General features: G+C 39.7%; 1 protein-coding gene across 1 annotated transcript; it reads right to left on the reverse strand.

The window, feature by feature from the left end:
* Window positions 1-1,153: 1,153 nt before the first annotated feature.
* Window positions 1,154-3,763, reverse strand: LOC116136800 (putative disease resistance protein RGA4). The gene has a single exon (XM_031422469.1). The coding sequence runs from the start codon at window positions 3,761-3,763 to the stop codon at window positions 1,154-1,156; it is 2,610 nt and encodes an 869-aa protein (XP_031278329.1).
* Between the last annotated feature and the right edge of the window lie 16,358 nt (window positions 3,764-20,121).

Below are 20,121 nucleotides of genomic sequence, written 5' to 3' on the forward strand. Positions count from 1 at the left end.
CTCTCACCATAGACCTCCAGGTTAGGCAAAAGCCCAGAAACCTTCAACAAGATCATTCAAGTTAAACCACACAAGACACGTGGAGGGGTGCAACTTTCTCACATATCTATTGAAATGTATATTCAATGTCAAGCACTTAAAAAGGGCTTGGCCAAAGGCTTAATTGCCTTCTATACACGTGTCTTAAAATATATATTTCCATGAAAACAGAGTTAGGAGAATCCATTTGTTCATATATTTTTTGCAATGCAAATAGGACACAAATGAAAACCAAACACAATATCAGACAATATAAAATCAAATAACTACCTGCAGCAATGCTATCTATTATTGTCTCCATGTATGAGGTTCAATGCTTCATTTCTTTTTAATTAAACCAGAGAACAACTTTCTGAGTATTTTCTTATTTTCTGATTCGAGATATTATGTGTGATCTCAAAAGAGCTAAAAAAAATGAGGAACTCAGAGATGGGAAGAAAATCTGAAACTTGATATATTACAAACATCACTACATACACTTGTTTGAACAAATAAAATTATGATACATAGGTAAACAGTTCAAAGCTATTTATAATTGTAAACATAAGATGCTGAATCAAGCTACAGGAATACATACTTCTACCTTTGTGAATGATTTGGCCGAAACTCCATGAGAGTTGCATATATGTTTGAAATACAAATTAGCTCAACTATTATGACCAACTTGAGGATTGTAATAACCAAAACCAAGAGATTTAAATTTGAACTTTAGAGAAGTTACTATGTACATTAAAACAGGATTGCAACTGAACGTTAATGCTTAACATGCAGAGAAGAAGTAAAATGTATGGTTCCTTCTGTCAGTTGGAAGGATTAGAGTTTAAAATACAGACATTTCAATTGAAATTGATTTTTTTTTATGCTTGAAAACTTACCAACTTTTCTTTTATTCCATTCAAGCTTCTCCTAGTACATATAAATGCAATAAATAAAGAAAAAGAAGGAGAAACTAAGAATAGATTGGGTTTTTAACAGTTCAAATACTTTTATTTTTTAAATTCATATAAATCAATCAGATTGTTAATTTAAGGTTTAAATAAAACCAAGTAAGTATTTCATGACAAATTTTCCTACTAATTAATTGAAGAAGAAGACATAGATGGATTAATCATACCTAATTTTTGGTTGATTTGATAATCTCTCCATCAAGTTCAATCTTGGGGATAAGAGCAATCTTGGGCCAATCTTCACCTGTTTCTGGTTTGCATCTTTCACTCAGTTTAGGACAATTTTCAATTTGTAATTCTCTCAAATTAATCAGACAATTAAAATCCTTGGGCAAAGATGAAAATTCTAGACAATAGAGAATATGAACATCTTGAAGTGATTTGAGATCCTGCATTGACTCTGGTAACGCCTTGAAGGTGGAACAATCTTCAATATTCAAACTCTGCAAAGTGTTTGCTGAACCTTGAAGAAGCCACTGTGGCAATTCCTCCAACCGTGGTAATTTTTTAATAAAAAGCACTCGAAGGTGAGCCCTTGGGATACTGAGGTCTTGATGGTTGTCTTCCCCTTTTGTTCCCATGCTCCAATCAAGATTAAGCTTTTCACAATCATCCAATATCAAAGTCTCTAATGAGTTTAGGTATTTTATACCATGTGGTAATGAGATTAGATTCGGGCAACTTGCAATGTATAATGATCTAAAGACTTTTAGATAACCAATATCTTCAAATAAATATTCTAAATTCGTACACCCGTAAATTCCCAAAAACTGAAGAGATTTTAAGCACCCAACTCCATTCTTTGACAGAAACCTCTGTTTTGTGGTTAAAATAAGTACTTGGAGGTTAGTTAGGTACCTAATGTCTTTTGGCAACTCTTCTAATTCTTCACAATCAAAAAGCGATAGAGACTGCAAATGTTGAAGCTTGCAAATGGAATCAGGGAGTTTTCTTATTTTAGAATTTGATAGATCGAGATATCTTAAATGCCTCAAATCACCAATTCTTTTGGGCAATACGTCAATTCCAAGCTTATTTAATCTAATCACCCGTAAGAACTTGAACCTTGAAATGCACGATTCAATGAATTCTTGGCTAGCTCCCTTTCCTTCAATTCCTTCAATTGGAAAATAATTAATGGATCTCAATTGACCTATATTGGATAAGAAGTTTGGAAGATTTATTTTGTGTGTATCAACATCAATCAAAGACAAATGTCGGATTCTTTTGGTAAAACATTGGTCACTTGAGTTCAATATTAAGCAATCGTTTTTCATCAATGACATGGCAAGATCATGCATCAGATCATGCATTTTAAATTTATAAAAAATCAAAATTTGTTCAAAATCTTGGAAGAAAGATCTTGACGCTAATTCCTTTAAGTACTGGATGCCAACACTTATTGGATCTTGATTCTCGGTAGAAGATTGAAGCAGCCCATGGGCCATCCAGAATAGAATTAATTGCATATTCCAAAACTCAAAATCTTTTGGAAACATGCAACAATAGGCAAAACATGGTTTCAAGTAAGATGGCAATTGATCATAACTTAATCTTAAAGCAGGTAAAATGTCATCTTTCTTTTGATCTAAATTCCAAATCTCATTATCCCTCACATATGTCCAATCATGTTCATCAGTTGAGGAATATAGTAGGCTTCCTAATGTTGTCACTGCTAAAGGAATTCCGCCACATTTTTTCACAATTTCTTCTCCAATTTTAATCAGGTTAGGATGTTGTTTCTCCTGCCCTTCCTTAAATGCACATTTCAATAACAAAGACAAGCAGCTTTCATTGGAAAGACCTGCTAGGTTGTACCCATTAACATCTCTCATTGTGCCCATAATTGAGGCAACACGATCGCTACGTGTGGTCACTAAGACTACACTCCCATTACCACTTTCTGACAAAATATTTTTCAATTCAATCCATGATCTACGATCTTCATTCCAAATATCATCCATAACCAGTAAGTATCTCTTACCATTCAAAGTCTCTCTCAACATCTTCTGCAATTCCTCCGTATCCAACTCATTACGATTTTGACCAGTTACAGACTTGATTATTTTCATCATTAATTGTTTCAAACCAAAATCGTCCGAGACACACATCCACGTTCTTGAATCAAAATGATTACGTATCCTATCATCATTGTAGGCCAATTTTGCAAGAGTGGTTTTTCCAAGTCCTCCAATGCCCACAATAGGAATGACAGACAAGTTTTCACCATCATTTGAGTGGTCTATTATTAGCTTTATGATCTCTTCTAAATGATCATCTCTACCAATAACATCTGAAGCAACTACAAAGGAATGTGTCATTTCCCTTCCTCTATTCACAACACGCCTATTATCATCTCGTTCAGGGAGATGAAATTTAGTCTTAATAGCTGCAATCTCATCAAACCGCTTTCTAATTTCTTTTGTTTTACGTGCCATCTTGTAACGAATAGCAAGTGGATTTGAGGATGATACCAAGTAGCGTACCTTTTTTCCAATGCTCTGCTGATCAAGAACTTGCTTCCGAACAACTTCAACCTCGAACTCATCCAGAACATCTTCAGCATCGTAACAGGCATCGGTGAGCTTTTGCAGCCAATCTCTTAGCTGGTGACTCTGAGCTTGCTTCTCCTCAGCATCTAAAAGCACAGCTTTCACAGAGGACAATGTCTCCTGGAGTTTTTTCAGCTCATCTTTCATACCCCATACAGATGATATTTGTTGATAAACACGTGTTCCTAACTTTTCAACGAGGCCAACTATCAGCGATTCAGCCATGGAAGATTCCGAAAGTAAAGACAAGGGGGTTTCTTCAATCAATGCAATTATGCTAGTGCAGATCTATATTGAATTATTCATGAATGCTGAATATAAGTTGTGTAGTGGTTTCATTAATCACCGGTTGGTGAAGTCAACTCAAGCAGGACGACTAGATGCTCTCCATATAACCGTTGGATTGTTTTGGTTGGACATGAGTAGATTTGTTATCTTCATTATTTGTTTAAGTGGAAGACTCCTTTTGTCTTTCTCTGACTACAAAAAAATTTCCTCTCCTTTCCTTTTTAATTAGTTATTTCATTTCATTATTTTATCTTTTATCTTTTTTTTTTTTTTTTTTTTTTGGAATAAAATCACGTCTTTTAAATGTTAAAAATCCGAGAATATTATAATTATATTTTTCGTATATTACAGGGAAGAGTATTTGCACCAAGATTTCAAATGTGATTATTTGGCATAATTTTCCCTCAAATACCCAACTAAGCTAGTATTAATATCTACACATGTCACTGATTTAATATTATATTATGATTTTACAGTCTTACGGCTATATAACTACTATTTTCTAATTAACCATTTAATAAATAACTTATAAGTTTTAACTATGGATTAGATTATTATAACACAAAATTTAGATCAAATGTAATCTAATGAACAAGAAAAAAACAAAAGTTGGAGATATTATTTTTTAAGTTAACTCAACATGCAACCTCTAAATCTTTTAATCGCATTAGATTAATAGTTATAAATAAAATGGCCTGACGGAAATGTTGTTAATCTTTATGTCTTCCTAGTATCAATATTTGAAATTACTAAAATGGGTTATTTAATTAGGCTTAATTGGCTATGAGTTGGACTCATATGGGCAAACTTTATGTGGGCTTAGATTGCATTGTGATTAGTAGCCCAACAAAAACAGTGGCCTCCATGTGGGTGAAACCACTCAAGATGAAACACATATTCATATGTGGATGATATGTCTCGTTTCTAAGGTTTAGGCCTTCAAGATGGTCTAATCTATTAAAATTATAAGATATATCTTCCGAAGTATGTTATTTTCTCTATAATATTTTTTTTTTTAAATTAACAGTATCTTTATATAAAAAAATGAAAAAAGAAAAGTGCTCCGTTTGGTTGGTTTTTGGGAATACTATTATTAGTATTCCCAAAAAAGTAAAACAGTAAAATATCCAAAAACTCACAATATTATTCAACTTTTTTTAAACCCCCTAAATTTTTTAATTTAATTAAATACCCCTAAATATTTTTTTAAAAATTGCAAAAACACCCCAGCAATCCACATTTACCATATTCCAGCCACCACTGTAGGAAAATGGCCGGAATCTGGTAGGATGGCGCACTACCGGCTGAATCTGGCCGGTAATACGCCGATCTAGCCTTTTCCGGCTAGATCCATGATAGATCTGGCTGGAAAATGTCAGATCTAAGGCCAAAGATTTGGCCGTAACCAGTCGGTAACGACGGCCAACAATCAGTTGTTGTTGACCATCAACAACGACCGTTTGTTGGCCGTCATTGACGAGCAAATACGGCCAGATCTGGTCGTCAATGGCCAGATCTAGTCGTAGATCTAGCCTTTGCCAGCCAGATCCATCGTTGATCTTGTCGAAAAAGCCATATCGGCGCACGACTGGCAAGATCCAGTCAGTCATGCGCCGATACGGTGACTCCGGCCACCCTCCGATGGTGATGGCTAGCTGTGCGTATTTGAGGGTGGGTTGGGGGTGTTTTTGTTAACTTTTAATGTTTTATTATAGGGGTGTTTTGTAAATAAACAAATATAGGGGGTATTTTATAATTTGTAAATCCTACATCGTAATACTCGCCCAATTCAACTTTTTTTTAACTTTTTTCAAAAAACTTTTCCCAAAAACACAAAAATGTGAACCAAACGGAGCCAAGGTTTTTTTTTTTTTTTTGTTTTTTTTCAGGTTTGTATTCCAACTTTTGTACTCCAAGTAACATATAATTATTAATTAATCTGAAGTCAATATATGCATGATAAAATAATACAATGAATGATATATAATCTTGGGCTAGTTTTTGAGAGTGTTCTCAAGTTTAAAAAAATTATCTGGCAAAAGCTAAGTTTGAGGATGGTCATAAGAAAAATCACCTTTTAAGGTTTTGAAAATTAATCAAAAGCATCACTAGGAGTTGACACTATTTCATTCCTTAACAAACTTATATAAAATAACTATTTTTCCCCCACTTTATTCGTGCAATAAATTATACTTAGTAATAATGATTAAAGCTATTTTCATCCCTGAAGTATCCAAAATCATGTTCCAAAACTATCACATATTACACAAACACATCCCTTGCAATTAGGGTCGTTCAAAATTTCCCACTAACCAAATCGGATCCAGTTCTATATAAAATTGAAAAATAAAAACACTTTTTTTCAAAAACCCTAAATCAATTAAACCTAAAATCTAGTTCTCTACTAAACCAAATCTCATATTCTCGACTTCTCCTTCTCATAGTCGTCCGTTCTTATTGCTCCAGTCAGCAACCGCTCGTCACTCGCTAGTCCTTCCGCCATTCGTCGTTACCGCATTACAAATGACGACAGTCGCTCCTCACCTCATTACCTCAATCCTCCTTCAATCACTATTCGCTTAGGTAACTATTTTAATTAATGTTTGGCACATTGGCTGTTTGCTTAGTTGAAAGTAGAAGGGTTGGTTGTTTGCTTGTATGGAAATTCGTAAATTCATGTATGGTGCTAGGTTTGGGACAAGGTTGAAATCTAAAACTCTTGGTAGATTTTTATTTGGGTTTGCATTCCTTGTCATGAACCATCTATCAAGCCTGTTTGCATAGATAAATTATGTGTGAACAATGTGGGGGTCATAAACCACCTGGGTCTCTATCACGCCCAGGCCTGCATCTTCTATCACAAAGGCCCAAGGGCGCGGTCCAACTCTGGTTGGGTCACACCAGATTTCATGACTTAGGCCCAAGTCCAGCAACCTTCCAGAATGGGCTTCGACGATAGCCCAAAAAAGGCCAAGCCTCCGAAACAAGGTATGTAGGATTCTTCCTCTTCAGTTATATCTTGATCCATCTAAGATTCTGTATCTTGGATGAATTAGGACTTTTCCTGCTAATGACGCAAGTTAATCAAGGTCTTCCTTATTCGCTAGATCTCCTCCTATGTGGATTCCGAATCCTACTGGGATACGAACATCCCACAACTACTATATAAACAGGGGTCATCCCACTGTTTAGGCATTGAACATTACACATCCTGACCCTATAGTTCTCACTCTTGAGAGCTATACTCCAACTTCATGGTTTCAGTTCCCTACTAAGCTACTGGTAATCCTTCCTTTCCCTTAACCCCCATTAAAAAGCCTTCATTATCTTTACTGACTTAAGTGTCAAAGTGCCTACAGCAAACACCACCCTGGTGTTTCCGTTAGCTTCACGTGGGTTCCTTTGTGTGTGTGTAGGTGTAGCAGATTGTCAGTGGCCTCAACCTCAAGGGATTAGATCCTACTTCAGCAACCGTAGATTTTGTCGTCTATAGTTTGGCGCCCACTGTGGGGCCTCTGGCAATCAACATTCCCTCAACACTTTGCTCCACAAGGGAATCAATCATGACTAAGACAACAGACAATGCTTCCATAAATCTCTCGGCAAAAATCGAGGCTTTAACAGCCATGATACAGCAAAAGTCAAATAAGGTGGCAGCACTGGAGGCCGAGAACGCAAACATCCAGGATAAAAGTCAAACTCTATGAGAGTAGGTAAACCAGTTCTATTTGCTTGACTTCACTCATGATCAGGTGCTTAGGAATCGCTTTTGCATCTCGGTAAGCTCCATGCAAAATCTATCAACCCCTGACCCCAGAAGCTCAAATAGAAATCCACAATCATCCCACGTCCAGTCGTCCTTAACGGATGGCTCAACCTTAAACACAACTGATCCATCCTTACAAACACCCCTCCCAACTAATCCACCACTCACACTCGACCCCATTACCGAGACAATCCCAAACTAGTAGTTGCAAACATCAACCACCGTCAGTAATCCTACTCAATCTACCATGACTGATAACTTGTATCCGCGAACCCTACTAGGCTTGGCTCTCCCTCATGGGTCGATTGGACAGGCTCAACCCGAAAGGGCAATTGAGTATCCCAGCCCCCAGCCGATCTACCATGGAACACATCCCTAGTCCACACGCAATTACATGACTTATTCGGGAGGACCGACTGGATCATAGGCACAAAATCAGAGTGTTGACGCTCAACTATTAGCCATGAGCGCCCCTCTCGAGCAAGTATTAGCGAAGAAATTGGCGAATATGAAGGCCTTGATGAGGCGTATACCGAAAGTGTCCATCCCTACAAAGAAGAGCCTACCCTACAACTACGTAGATTCGCCCTTTGTGGATTCAATAGTCCTAGCCGAGATGCCACCTAAGTTCATAATTCCCAACATGAAGCCATATGATGGGATAACTGACCCAGACGATCACATACCTTCGTATAAACAGCGAATGTTCACTACCCCCATACCAAGGCATCTTAGGGAAGCCTACATGTGCAAGAGCTTTGGTTCCAGCCTCTCGAGACCAACCTTATAGCGGTACTCTAATCTCCTTAACAACACCATAAGTTCCTTTGCCTAACTGGTCGACACCTTTGTTGAATAATTTATCAACAGCAAGAAGCTAGAGAAGTTGTCTATCGATTTGTACTGGGTGTACCAAAAGAGGGGCAAGCCATTGCGAGCATATGTTAGCCGCTTCAATAAGGAGAATATCTCAATCCCTTCTTGCAACCCCAAGACTACAGTAGATGCATTTAGGAAAGAGCTCATTCCTGATGGTAAACTATACAAGAACCTCACCAAGCTGTCTTTTATACATACTTACCTTATCCAAAAAAACCTCACCAAGCTTGTGCTGTAATCCAAATTAGATGGGAAGATAAAGCCAACCGAATGCGGCATAACCGCTATGATGATCGTCACCAGAAGCACGACGATAGGCATGTAGAAGCTCTCTCTTATGAGCCACGATATCCCACTCAAACAAGCAGTCCTAACTCTCATAACAAGAAACCATATGACAAGTGGCCAACCCGCCCGAATAGGCATCCATCCAGTTCCACTCCGTTCAAAGTTCCAGAGTACAACCTCAGCATTAAGCCCACCCAATTGGTAGCAATCATGAAAGGTAAGAGGTTGATTGTCAAGTGGCCTGCGAAGTTAGATCTGGATGCCAAGAGAGACACCTCCAAGTGGTGTGAATTCCATAATGATGACAGATACAATACAGCTGATTGTATTGCCCTGAGACTTGAGGTTGCAGCATTACTGAAGAGAGGGCACTTGAGAGATCTATTGATTGACAAAAGGAAGCAAACCATGAATTAGAGAAACAACAAAGAGCAGTCTCCCCCTCCCAAAGATCCAAAACCCAAGGGCTTCTGCAACATCATATTTAGGGGTTCAGTAATTAGCAGGGTTAGTTATTCATCAACAATGAGACATGCCCGAGCCAGTCACCACCGGAAGCTCGTTCGGCTCATCCACCCATCCAAACATCATCAAAACAAATGATTTAGTTTGAAGATGATGAACTGTCACCTTGACCACCATGCATCATGATGCCCTAGTGATTAGCCTACAGATAGCCAATATCCTCGTTAGGAGAATTTTTATAGATAGAGGATCCTCAGCCAGCATAATATTTCTCGAAGTAGTGAAAGCGATGAGATTAGATGAAGCTGACATAAACAGGCGCCCAATCATCCTAGTCGATTTCAGTTCAAAGCAAAAGTACACTATTAGAGAAATTGTTCTACCAGTCTATGCATGCAGTGTGAATCGCCAGACAGTCTTCCTAGTCCTTGACTATCCCTCCCCCTACAATGTCATCATGGGCTGACCCTAAATCCATGATATGAGAGTTATTTCGTCTACAATCCACCAGACGATCAAGTTCCCTACCAAATAGGGAGTGAGTAAAATCAAGAGCGATGTCAAGGCTTCTAATGAGTGCTACAAGAATGCATTCAAAGGTAAGTCTCAAACTTTATAGCAATTATAGTAAGGTCCAACTTCTCAAGCCGAGCCAGATGAACCATCAATAGAGGAGTTAGACGAGGTACAAGCATATCCAGACTATCCTGAGAGGAAGACTCAAATTGGGTCACGACTAAGTCCCACCATTAGAAAACGACTAATCAAATTCCTAAACGATTGTTTCACCTGGTCTCATTCAGATATGACGGGGATCAATCCTGATGCAATCGTCCACTAACTCCAAGTGGACCGTAATCATCCCCCATTAAAATAGAAGCGAAAGAAGTCCACTCTAGAGAGAAACCAAGTCATCAATGAGGAGATTGAGAAATTGTTGGCCAATGGGCTGATACGAGAGGTGCACTATCTAGAGTGGCTGGCGAATGTAGTGGTGGTCAAGAAGAAGAATGGAAAATGGAGAGTCTATATAGACTTCATTGATCTGAACAAAGCATACCAGAAGGACTCATTCCCACTCCCCTATGTAGACATGCTAGTGGATGCTACGATGGGACACGAGCTGCTTAGCTTCTAGATGCCTTCTCTGGCTACAACCAGATCTTGATACACTCGAATGACCAAGAGAAGACATCTTTCATCACCGAGAGAGACACATACTGCTAGAAAGTGATGCCTTTCGGACTCAAGAATACAGGGGCAACTTATCAGCGCCTAGTAAATAAGATGTTCGCCGAGCAACTGGGAGACACGATGAAGGTGTATATTGATGAAATGCTCGTCAAAACCTTGATGGCCAAGCAACACCTTGATCACCTAAGCCAAGCATTCTCAGTACTTAGGAAGTATAATATGAAGCTCAACCCTGCTAAGTGCTCATTTGGGGTCTTATCCAAGAAATTCTTGGGCTACATGGTAACCCAACGTGGAATAGAAGCGAACCATGATCAAATTTGAGCTGTGCTAAACATACCCTCTCCCACAAGCATCAAAGATGTCCAGTGTCTGGTTAGGCGAGTGGCTGCCTTAAGTAGATTCATCTCCCGGTTTGCTGACAAATGCCACATGTTCTTCTCCCCACTCAAGAAATCAAAGGAGTTTGAATAGACCCCAACCTTCGAAGAAGCCCTACAAAAACTAAAATGGCACTTGACTTCACCTTCTCTTCTCTCCAAACCCCTCATAGGAAAGACACTTTATACATACTTAGCCATCTCTAAAACAACAGTCTCAGTCGTCCTAGTTAGGGAGGACAATAGGAAGCAATTGCATGTGTATTATGTGAGTAAGTAGCTCCTTGATGTTGAGACCCATTACAGTCAGCTGGGGAAGTTGGCCTTGTCACTCATTCATGCCTCTAGAAAGCTTTGTCCATACTTCCAATGCCATTTCATAGTCATCCTCACCACTTTCCCATTGAAAAAAAAACCTCCACAAATCAAAGCTATCAAAATGACTCACCGAATTGATGGTTAAGCTGAGCAAATTTGATGTGTCCCACCAACCTCGAACGGTCGTCAAGTCTCAAGCACTAGCTAATTTCATAGTCGACTTCACACCCAATACATCCATCCAGGCAGAGAAAGAGTTGATGTGCATGACAAATGTCGGGTCTCGCAAGTGTGCTTTCTCAGTAGACGGATCCAGTAATTCAAATAGAAGTGGCTTGGGCATTGTGCTAATCTCACTAGAGGGAGACATCATCCAAAGGGCAATTAGACGCGGCTTCAAGTGCACCAATAATGAGGCTGAGTATGAAGCACTGATAGTCAGGCTTACCTTGGCAAAAAATGTAGGAGTGAAGAAACTAGAGGTCAAGTTCGACTCACAATTAGTGGCAAATCAGCTCCAAGGAACCTACCAAGCCTGGGATTCGACGAAGAATATATACCTCAACATAGTGAAAGAACTCCAATCTTCCTTCAAAGAATTTACAATCACGCAAATACCAAGAACCGAGAATGCTCATGTAGACACCCTAGCCAACCTCGGATCAACTCTTCAATGATTATCTCCAGCAACCGTCCCGCTTTGATTTCTATAGTGACCAGCAGGTTGGAAAGATCCTAAGCCAGAAGACACTCATACCCCCAAAGAGACCCCAAAAGCGTTAGACATCAGCTTGGTCAACTAATGGATGACACTGATCATCCGATACTTGGTAAATGATGAACTTCCCTTTGACAGGAACAAAGCCTATCGACTTAAAACCAAGGCTGCCAGATTCATGATCTATGAAGGTCAGTTGCTGAAGAAGTCATTTTCTGGCTCCTATCTCAAGTGTATCACTACGGAACAAGCCAAATATGTCCTTACTGAGATACTTGAAGGCGTGCAGGAACCATGCTGGGGGATGCAGTCTCACCCACTGAGTGATCACAGCTGGTTATCACTAGCCTACCATGAGAGCTGATTCAATAGTCTACATCAAGAGGTGTGATAGTTGTCAAAGGTTCGCCAATGTCTAACACCTACCTCCTGAAAGACTAAATTCCATCCTCACTCCTTGGCCATTTAGGAAGTGGGGTATGGACATAGTCAGTAAACTCCCAATCGCACCGCGACAAAGAGTATATATGTTGGCGGTCACCGACTACTTCACTAAGCGTATAGAAGTTGAGGCATTCGCCCAGGTGCGAGATAGAGAAGTGAGGGGATTCATTTAGAAGAATGTGATATTTAGATTCGGCTTACCGAAGGAGTTAGCCACTGATAATAGGTCCCAGTTCATCAATTCAAGGTTCAGAGACTTCTGTGATACATGGGGTATCAAGCTTTCAACACCCTGCGATCCTAAATCAAACAAGTAGGCAGAGTCATCCAATAAAACGGTGATTCAGACACTCAAGAAACACCTCTAAAAAGCTAAGGGAGCCTGGGTAGACGAACTACCAGGAGCACTATGGTCTTACCAAATTACCGCCTGCTCATCTACCGAAGAAACCCCCTTCTCACTAACATATGACACCGAGGCAGTCATCCTAGCCGAGGTGTCTATCCCTTCAACCAGATTCCAATGGACGGATCAACAAACCAACGATGAGAATCTTTGTCACAACCTGGATACCATTGACGAATTGAGGGAGCAGGCTCGCATAAAGAATGCCATCTATTAGCAACGAGTGTAACAACTGCTGAAAACTAGTACAATGCATGCATAATAACAATATAAAATTGGGCCCCAAAAATTTTCTTTTCATTATAATTCATATGTCTTTTATACACAAAGAGTACTGTTTACAAAAATTCGTTTTAAAAGACAAAACAGGGGAAACAGTGTAGCTATTTCTCTTCGCTTGCCGACGCCCCTCCGACTGCATCAACACCTAGATCCTGCATCCACAAAGGAAAATAACGGGGTGAGCACAAAATAATGCTCAGTAAGTAAAACCCTCTATCTGTCTGTCCCCGTATGTATAACTCTTAATTCTTTCCTTATACTATTTCTGATTCTATCTCTGTTTCTAATAACATCATGGCCTCATCTTACCGGAGGTACGGCCGGATGGCGTTCACACAGCACCATCTCACTCTCCATGACTATCGGGTGGAATTCACACAGTACCAACCCGTTCTTAGTGACTACCGAGTGAGGATCACAAAGCACCAACTCGGTTCCTCCTAACTATCGGGTGGAGATCACCTAGCACCTACCCGTTCCTCATGAATTTTGGGTAATGATCACCAAGCATTTACCCGTCTCTAGTCACTATCGGGTGATGATCACAAAGCATCAACCCGCTTCTACTAGCCGTTGGATGATGATCACAAAGCATCAACCTACTTATCTATTAACTAATCGGGTAGTGGTCACAAAGCATCTACCCATTCCTATTACTCATTGGGTGACGATCACTAAGCATCGACCCATCTCTCCAAGGCTATTCGGATGATGATCACAAAGCATCAATCCGATTCCCATAACGGTCGGGTGATGATCACAAAGCATCATCCCAACTATACTACTCTTCTAACTCATTCTATTGTAGCATTTTTCAATGCTCTCTACCCTTAGAGTAATTTTACCCACTAAGCTCTCTACTCATAGGGTATTTCTATACACAAAGTTTCCTACTCTTTCTTAGGTCACTTGTCAATGCATATAACAATGCACATGGATGATTCATCTCTACTAATGCACTTGTGAAATGCCAACATGCAATGTTGCAAGAATTAAGGTTCATTACTCACACTCAAACCTCTATTAGGCATTTCATCAAACAACTCATGTGCACTATAAAACTCTATCATAGCCATGATTCTAAAACTTTTCCTAACCATCCAAAATGGGGAAAAACCCCTTCACAAAGCCATAATAACCTGTCAAACAAAACACTTCCAAAAAGGGTTCCATAACACCCCTTCAAATCCATCTCAACTACCTTGCCAAACCAACAACCCATTTCTCATATTTGCAAAGTAATAACATTCACAAAGCATAGAAATCTCTATTTAATCCTTCATACATGCCATATTACATGTATATCACATACATACATCAAGTCTATCAAAACCCTAATCAAGAAATTTCATAAATCTCAACTTGGGTTGGGTTTTACTTACCTTGTTATGGAGAGACTTCACAAATTCTTCCTTTCACTTGTTAAGCTTGACTTTCCCTCTAATCTTAACCAAAAGAATGAAAACCCTCAAACTTCAATATGGGTTAAAACTCCCAAATCACACAACTTAAGTAGAGATTCTTACCTTAGGAAGCCTTAGGTTGCTTTTCTACCTCAAATCACTTCAAAAACCCCTTGGAACTCTTTGATCAAAAGAAAGAAAAGTTGAGAGGAGCAAGGATGGAGAGTTGCGTTTTTGAGAAGAAGAATGAGGGGTTTGCTTACTCTTAATTCCTTTTAATGAACTTTATACCAAAGCATTCCCATTTTGCCCTTACTCTTCTTTGGGAATTCCATCTATATCCTTTGATTCAATACAAACTCACCCCCATATCAACATATTCTCCATGAAAAATCCTTACAATTAACTCCCCACTTTTCCTGCTAATTAGGGGTAGAAAGGTCAAATAGCCCTTAGGGAAGAAAATATCTAAAACTTAACAAACATTTTAATAGGCCTGTCGCCGCGGCGAAATTGTCCAAAGAGTTTCCCCGTGGTTTCAACACATCTTCGCCGCGGCGAAGATTCTCCTTCGCCCCGGCGAAGCTTGGCACACAAAACTTCTTCTATTTTCAACCAATTTCAGGGCAAGCATTCAACAAAACACTCAATCAAACAATATTACCAAAATCAACTCAAATAAGAGCGAAAGAGGAAACAATAACTACGTACCTCAGGTGGGGCGTTACAACGAGCCACTTGGCGCTACAATCAAAATGTTTTTCAAAACACTAGGGAAGTCAATGCTAAGAAGCTCGGCCCCAACTGGGAAGGCCGTACAAGATAACCAAAGCAGTGGGCAAGGGCGCCTACAAGCTCCAAACTCCCAAGGGTAAAGAAGTCAATAACAGCTGGAGTGTCATCCATCTCAAATGGCACTATTTTTAGCGATCTATTTTTATGTTCCCTTATTGTTTTTTGTTTTTTGATTTTTTTTTTTTTTATTTTGGTTTAAAAAAAGGGTGAATGGGCATGTCCACCTCCCCTCTAGTCAATCGACTTTTTAGCCAATATCAATAAAAGTACTATTCACCAAACAAAACTTTTTAACTTCAATAGATTTACATCATCTCGATCGCGAGGCCTAAATTACATCGACAATCGGTCACGCCGTCAGGGCCTCGATACTTACATCTACAAAAATTTTCAACTTCAATGAATTTACATCAACTCAATTGTGAGGCCCAAATTACATCGATAGTCAGTCTCACCGACAGGGCCTCAGTACTTACATCTACAAACCTTTTCAACTACAATGGATTTACATAGACTCAGTTGTGAGGCTCGAATTGCAATGATAGTCGGTCACGCCGACTGGGCCTTGGTACTTATATCTACAAAACTTTTTAACATCAATGGATTTACATCGACTCGGTTGTGAGGCCTGAATTACATCGACAGTCGATTAAGTCGATAGAGCCTTGGCGCTTTTAACATCTACAAATTTTTCTACTACAAATGGTTTACATCGACTCGGTCGTGAGGCCCTAATTACATAGACAGCCGGTCACGCCGACCAGGCCTCACATACATAGCGCCAACTATAGTTATTAAACTCCAATAAATACATAGTTGGCCATGTCGACCAAGCCTCGGAGCATTTGGATTCAAGTCTATTAATTTATGTCTACAGGGCTGTGACAGCTTACATCGATGGTCAATCGTGCCAACCGAAGCTGTAACATCCACATTGCACCAACTTACAAGGACCGTCGGCTAGGCTGACTCAATCCTTGGGCACATACATTAAGGGATTCGGGCACTAGGCCCAAGCACTCAGATCCCTGAAAAGTCAAAAACATTCCGAACATACAAACTATTCAGAAAAGTGAAGAACCATAATAATCGATAAAAGGAAACTGATCTATTAGAAGTTGGAAGTCGAATCGGCAGAGGGTTTTATATGAACAAAAGTAAATCAGGCGCCATGCGCTTAAAAATCTACGAAAAAAAGTACATAGAAGCTAAAGGTCAACATGACTCGTATGATCCTCCCAAGTCGACTGATCTCCAATTGGCCCGACTTCTTTTTTTTGGTCAACTAACCCACCAAAAAGAACTACGTCCTTTGCAGACTCAGTTGAGCCCACCAAGGACTCATCCTGATCTTCAATGACTTCTGTCTGGTCCTTCAAATCAGAATTGATTTAGCCACCTGGCATTCAATCATCGGTACCAGTTGTCTCAGCTTTTATTTCTTCCTAGAGCTCGATGTCACCGTCAGGATCCCGATGCAAAGTCTTCTCGGCCTTGTATTCTTTCATCAGTTTGGCACAAGCCTTAATCATTGTATCCTCCACGACGGACTTGCAATGTTCTTGGAGGCGATCGACTCTTCCTCTTTCTCGGACAGTTCTCTCTTCGCATTAGAGATTTCTCAGTTTCAACTAACACCCTCTTCAATTCAGTCGAGTCCAACTCAGCCTGCTTCTGTTTGGCAAGACTCTCCTTGGCACTTTTTAATGCTTGAGCCTCCCAGTTCTTTAAACTAGTGTTAGACTTGGTTAATTCATGGATCCGCGCATCCAGGGCAATCGCAGCCTTCTTCAAATAAAGCGCCTCGCTCAAAGCCTGCAAGAAATATTGAGTTAGTTCCATAACTTGGCGAGAACATAATAGCAACTAGAAGGTACCTAAAATTGTCGGGTCATTACCCACTCGGCCTCAGCCATCACACCCATCTGGTTCAGTTAGGTCTTATTAGCCAGTAGTAGGAATGATTCTGCCAGGTTACCCATCCCAGCCACATCAGAGTAAATCGAGGCCGTATTGGGAAAGGTGATGGTCACTTTTTCATCCTCTTTAAAAGGAACTTCCTTAGTAGATTCGGCTTCAGCCTACGACTAACCGAATGTGAGAGTAGACTCAGTGTGCTGACCTTGAGCCTCATTGGTGTCACTCTCATCTGAGATATCCACTTTCAAGTTTCTCATCAGTCTCTCTATAAAGGCAAACTCCTCAGGTGTTATGGATGAAGAAACGAGTGGCCAAATAAAATCTAATTGTTATAGCGGATAAATAACATGTGCCAATACTGCTTTAACGAGGGGAAGGGGATACCTCTTTGAACAACCTCCACTCTGACCCACAGAAGACTCATCCTTAGGTTGGACTCTTTCAAGATCACCCTCCAATCTCTCTCTTCCTCTGGAATGGCGAGAACTTGCCTTATCATCACATCAAGACTGTCTGAGCTCTATCTGGTTCGATTGAAGTCGAGATCTGCAAAAGACAAAGAGAATAAGACTTAGTAATCACAACTATTAAGCAAGAATCAGTCTCTCACCCGTGGCTCTCCATGTATATGATATCTCCTCCTAACCCCTTTCGCCGAATATAGCCTCACCCTTCATGAAGAAGAACCTCTCCTTCTAGTTCTTGTTGCTCGACCTCAAGTTTATCACCAAGTGTCGTTGATCGTGCCTAAGGGTGATTAAGTATCTACTCTTCTCTTGGTCATGCTCTTTCAGATAATAAAAGTACAGGAATTCATGAAGACCGAACATGACTCGATTCTGGACACACAAAACCTCTAAGCATAACAGCAGTCTCCAGGAGTTTGGCATGATCTGTGTTGGCGCGATCATAAAATGATTCAATACTTCCCAGACGAGTCGAGATATGGGGAGGCGTAGTCCATCGTGAAACTATATCTCATACGCACTCACCCATCCCTCAAATTCCCAGTCGACCCGATTGTAACTCTTTGGGGTCCTGATATCCACTGAACCAAGGATGTAGTACTACATCCGAATCCACCACAGATCATTCTCCTTAAGCAAAGGCAGATAGTTGGCACCTAGGATCCCGCTACCTGGTCGGCTAAGCTCCTCTACCAAGCCACCGTTGGCTGAAGAATCACTCTCATAGTCTCCCAACTCATCCTCCTTCTCCTTCCCACTCATCCCTTGCCCATTCGAACTGCTACCATTCGACTCGGTAGTATCAGCGGGCTGGGAGATTGCTACGTTCACCTTTCTAGGAATGCCTACTAGGACATTACCCTCTTTTAGCATTACAACCATGGTTGAAGCCTGCTTGTACTCGCCCCCCCACCCCCCCCCCCCCCCCCCCCCCCCCCATCCACCTCCATATGATCTTCCTTGCTCGACTCGAAGTGCGACATCGGTGATGATTCAAACAACTCTCAACGTTCGACTCGATCTAGCAAACCGACAAGATGACCGAATCTAACCTAACATCAATGATCTTCACCCAAGCTAACGTTTCACTTGGCATAGACAATGATGCCAAAGTGAGCCAAATGGATACCCTGAGTAAGTCAACTCCGCCTTCCCCCAACCAATGGAAGCTCAAAAACCCGCAAATCGCAAGAAACATAGAAAAATACTGATTTTGCTAGAAATCAGGAACTTACAAAAACCAAACCAAAAAACTTGCTAAATCCCATGCTAGCTACTTAACGACACTTCTAGGGCTAATTAGGCTCGGATTCTTGAGAAAAAGAACTAAGAAAACAATGGAAAAACACAAAAACTTCAAACTCCTTTGGAATTGCTCCAAAAACTATCCTAAACACACCGGATTTTTTTCCTTGAGAACACAAAGAACATAAAAACAAGGAAAATGAACTTAGATTTGAAGAAGTGCAGAGACTTTTCCGTGAACGGAAGAAAGACTCACCTGACTTGCAGTGTAATACCCAAGATGTCAAAGGTATGTTCCTAACTCAAAATAGTCCTTTAGATGTTAATTTTATGTTAAAAAACATAAAATCTAACTAAGGGGAAAATAGTCAATTCATTTGGAACGGTATGAATCAAGTATCCATAGAAAGGCTTAGGGGAAAAATGGTTATTTTGCCTATGGATAAGCATTGAAAAAGTCAAGGATGAGTAGGCTTAATTGCATTTAATGGTATTAATTAAGTAATAATTATGTCTAATGTGAAATGACCAAAATGCCCTTATATGAAGAATTAAGGACTTATGAGTTATACAATTAAAATAATTGGGCCAATAGCATAATTTTGGAAAATAAATGAAATATTTTCCTATAAATGAGATGAAATTCGTTCAAGCTAAGGGAGAGAGCATTTCTTCCATTTTCTCTCAAATCTTCCATGAAAAAAACTTTCTTTCTCTAAGTTTTAAAGGAGTTTTGCTTAATTTTTCAAGGAGAACAAGATAGGAGCCTTGGATCTTCAATTTGAAGGGTTTAAGGTAAGGATTAAAAACTTTAGTTTTGAGGTGATTTGAAGATTTGAAGTAGATGTTGAGGTATAATGTTATATATGTAGGATTAAGGTGTAAAAGAAGACAAAGGCAAAGGATTTGTTGGAGGAACTCTTTAAAAAGGTAAGGAAGAACCTCCCATGACTTTTGGGTTTATGCTAGGGTTTGAAGATTTTTATGAAACCTTAAATTAAGGCTTTAAGGCATAGAATTAGTTGATGGCAAGCGTAGTTGAACTCATTTATTCTACTTATTGCCTTGAATTCATTATACATGAAGTTATTGCTCTATATGTTTTATGAGTTATTATGTTTGTTTAAAGAAAATGAAGTGTAGATACTGATTGTGGCAAAAATTGTAGTATTGGAGGCCACATGGTGTTGAATGGTTGCTATTAGAAGTGTTGATGTGTTGTTTGCATTAGCTTACAATGTTATAGCAATAATGGATGATTATGGGAATGAGATTTTACACTTCCTTTAAGATGTTAAAGACTATATTAAGGGGAAGTTTATTTG

Source organism: Pistacia vera, unplaced genomic scaffold (assembly GCF_008641045.1).
Source record: "Pistacia vera cultivar Batoury unplaced genomic scaffold, PisVer_v2 Contig32, whole genome shotgun sequence".
NCBI classification, from domain to species: Eukaryota; Viridiplantae; Streptophyta; class Magnoliopsida; order Sapindales; family Anacardiaceae; genus Pistacia; species Pistacia vera.

Excerpts from the sequence above, each read along its gene's own strand:
- LOC116136800 (XM_031422469.1), bottom strand. The coding sequence starts at position 3,763 with ATGGCTGAATCGCTGATAGTTGGCCTCGTTGAAAAGTTAGGAACACGT.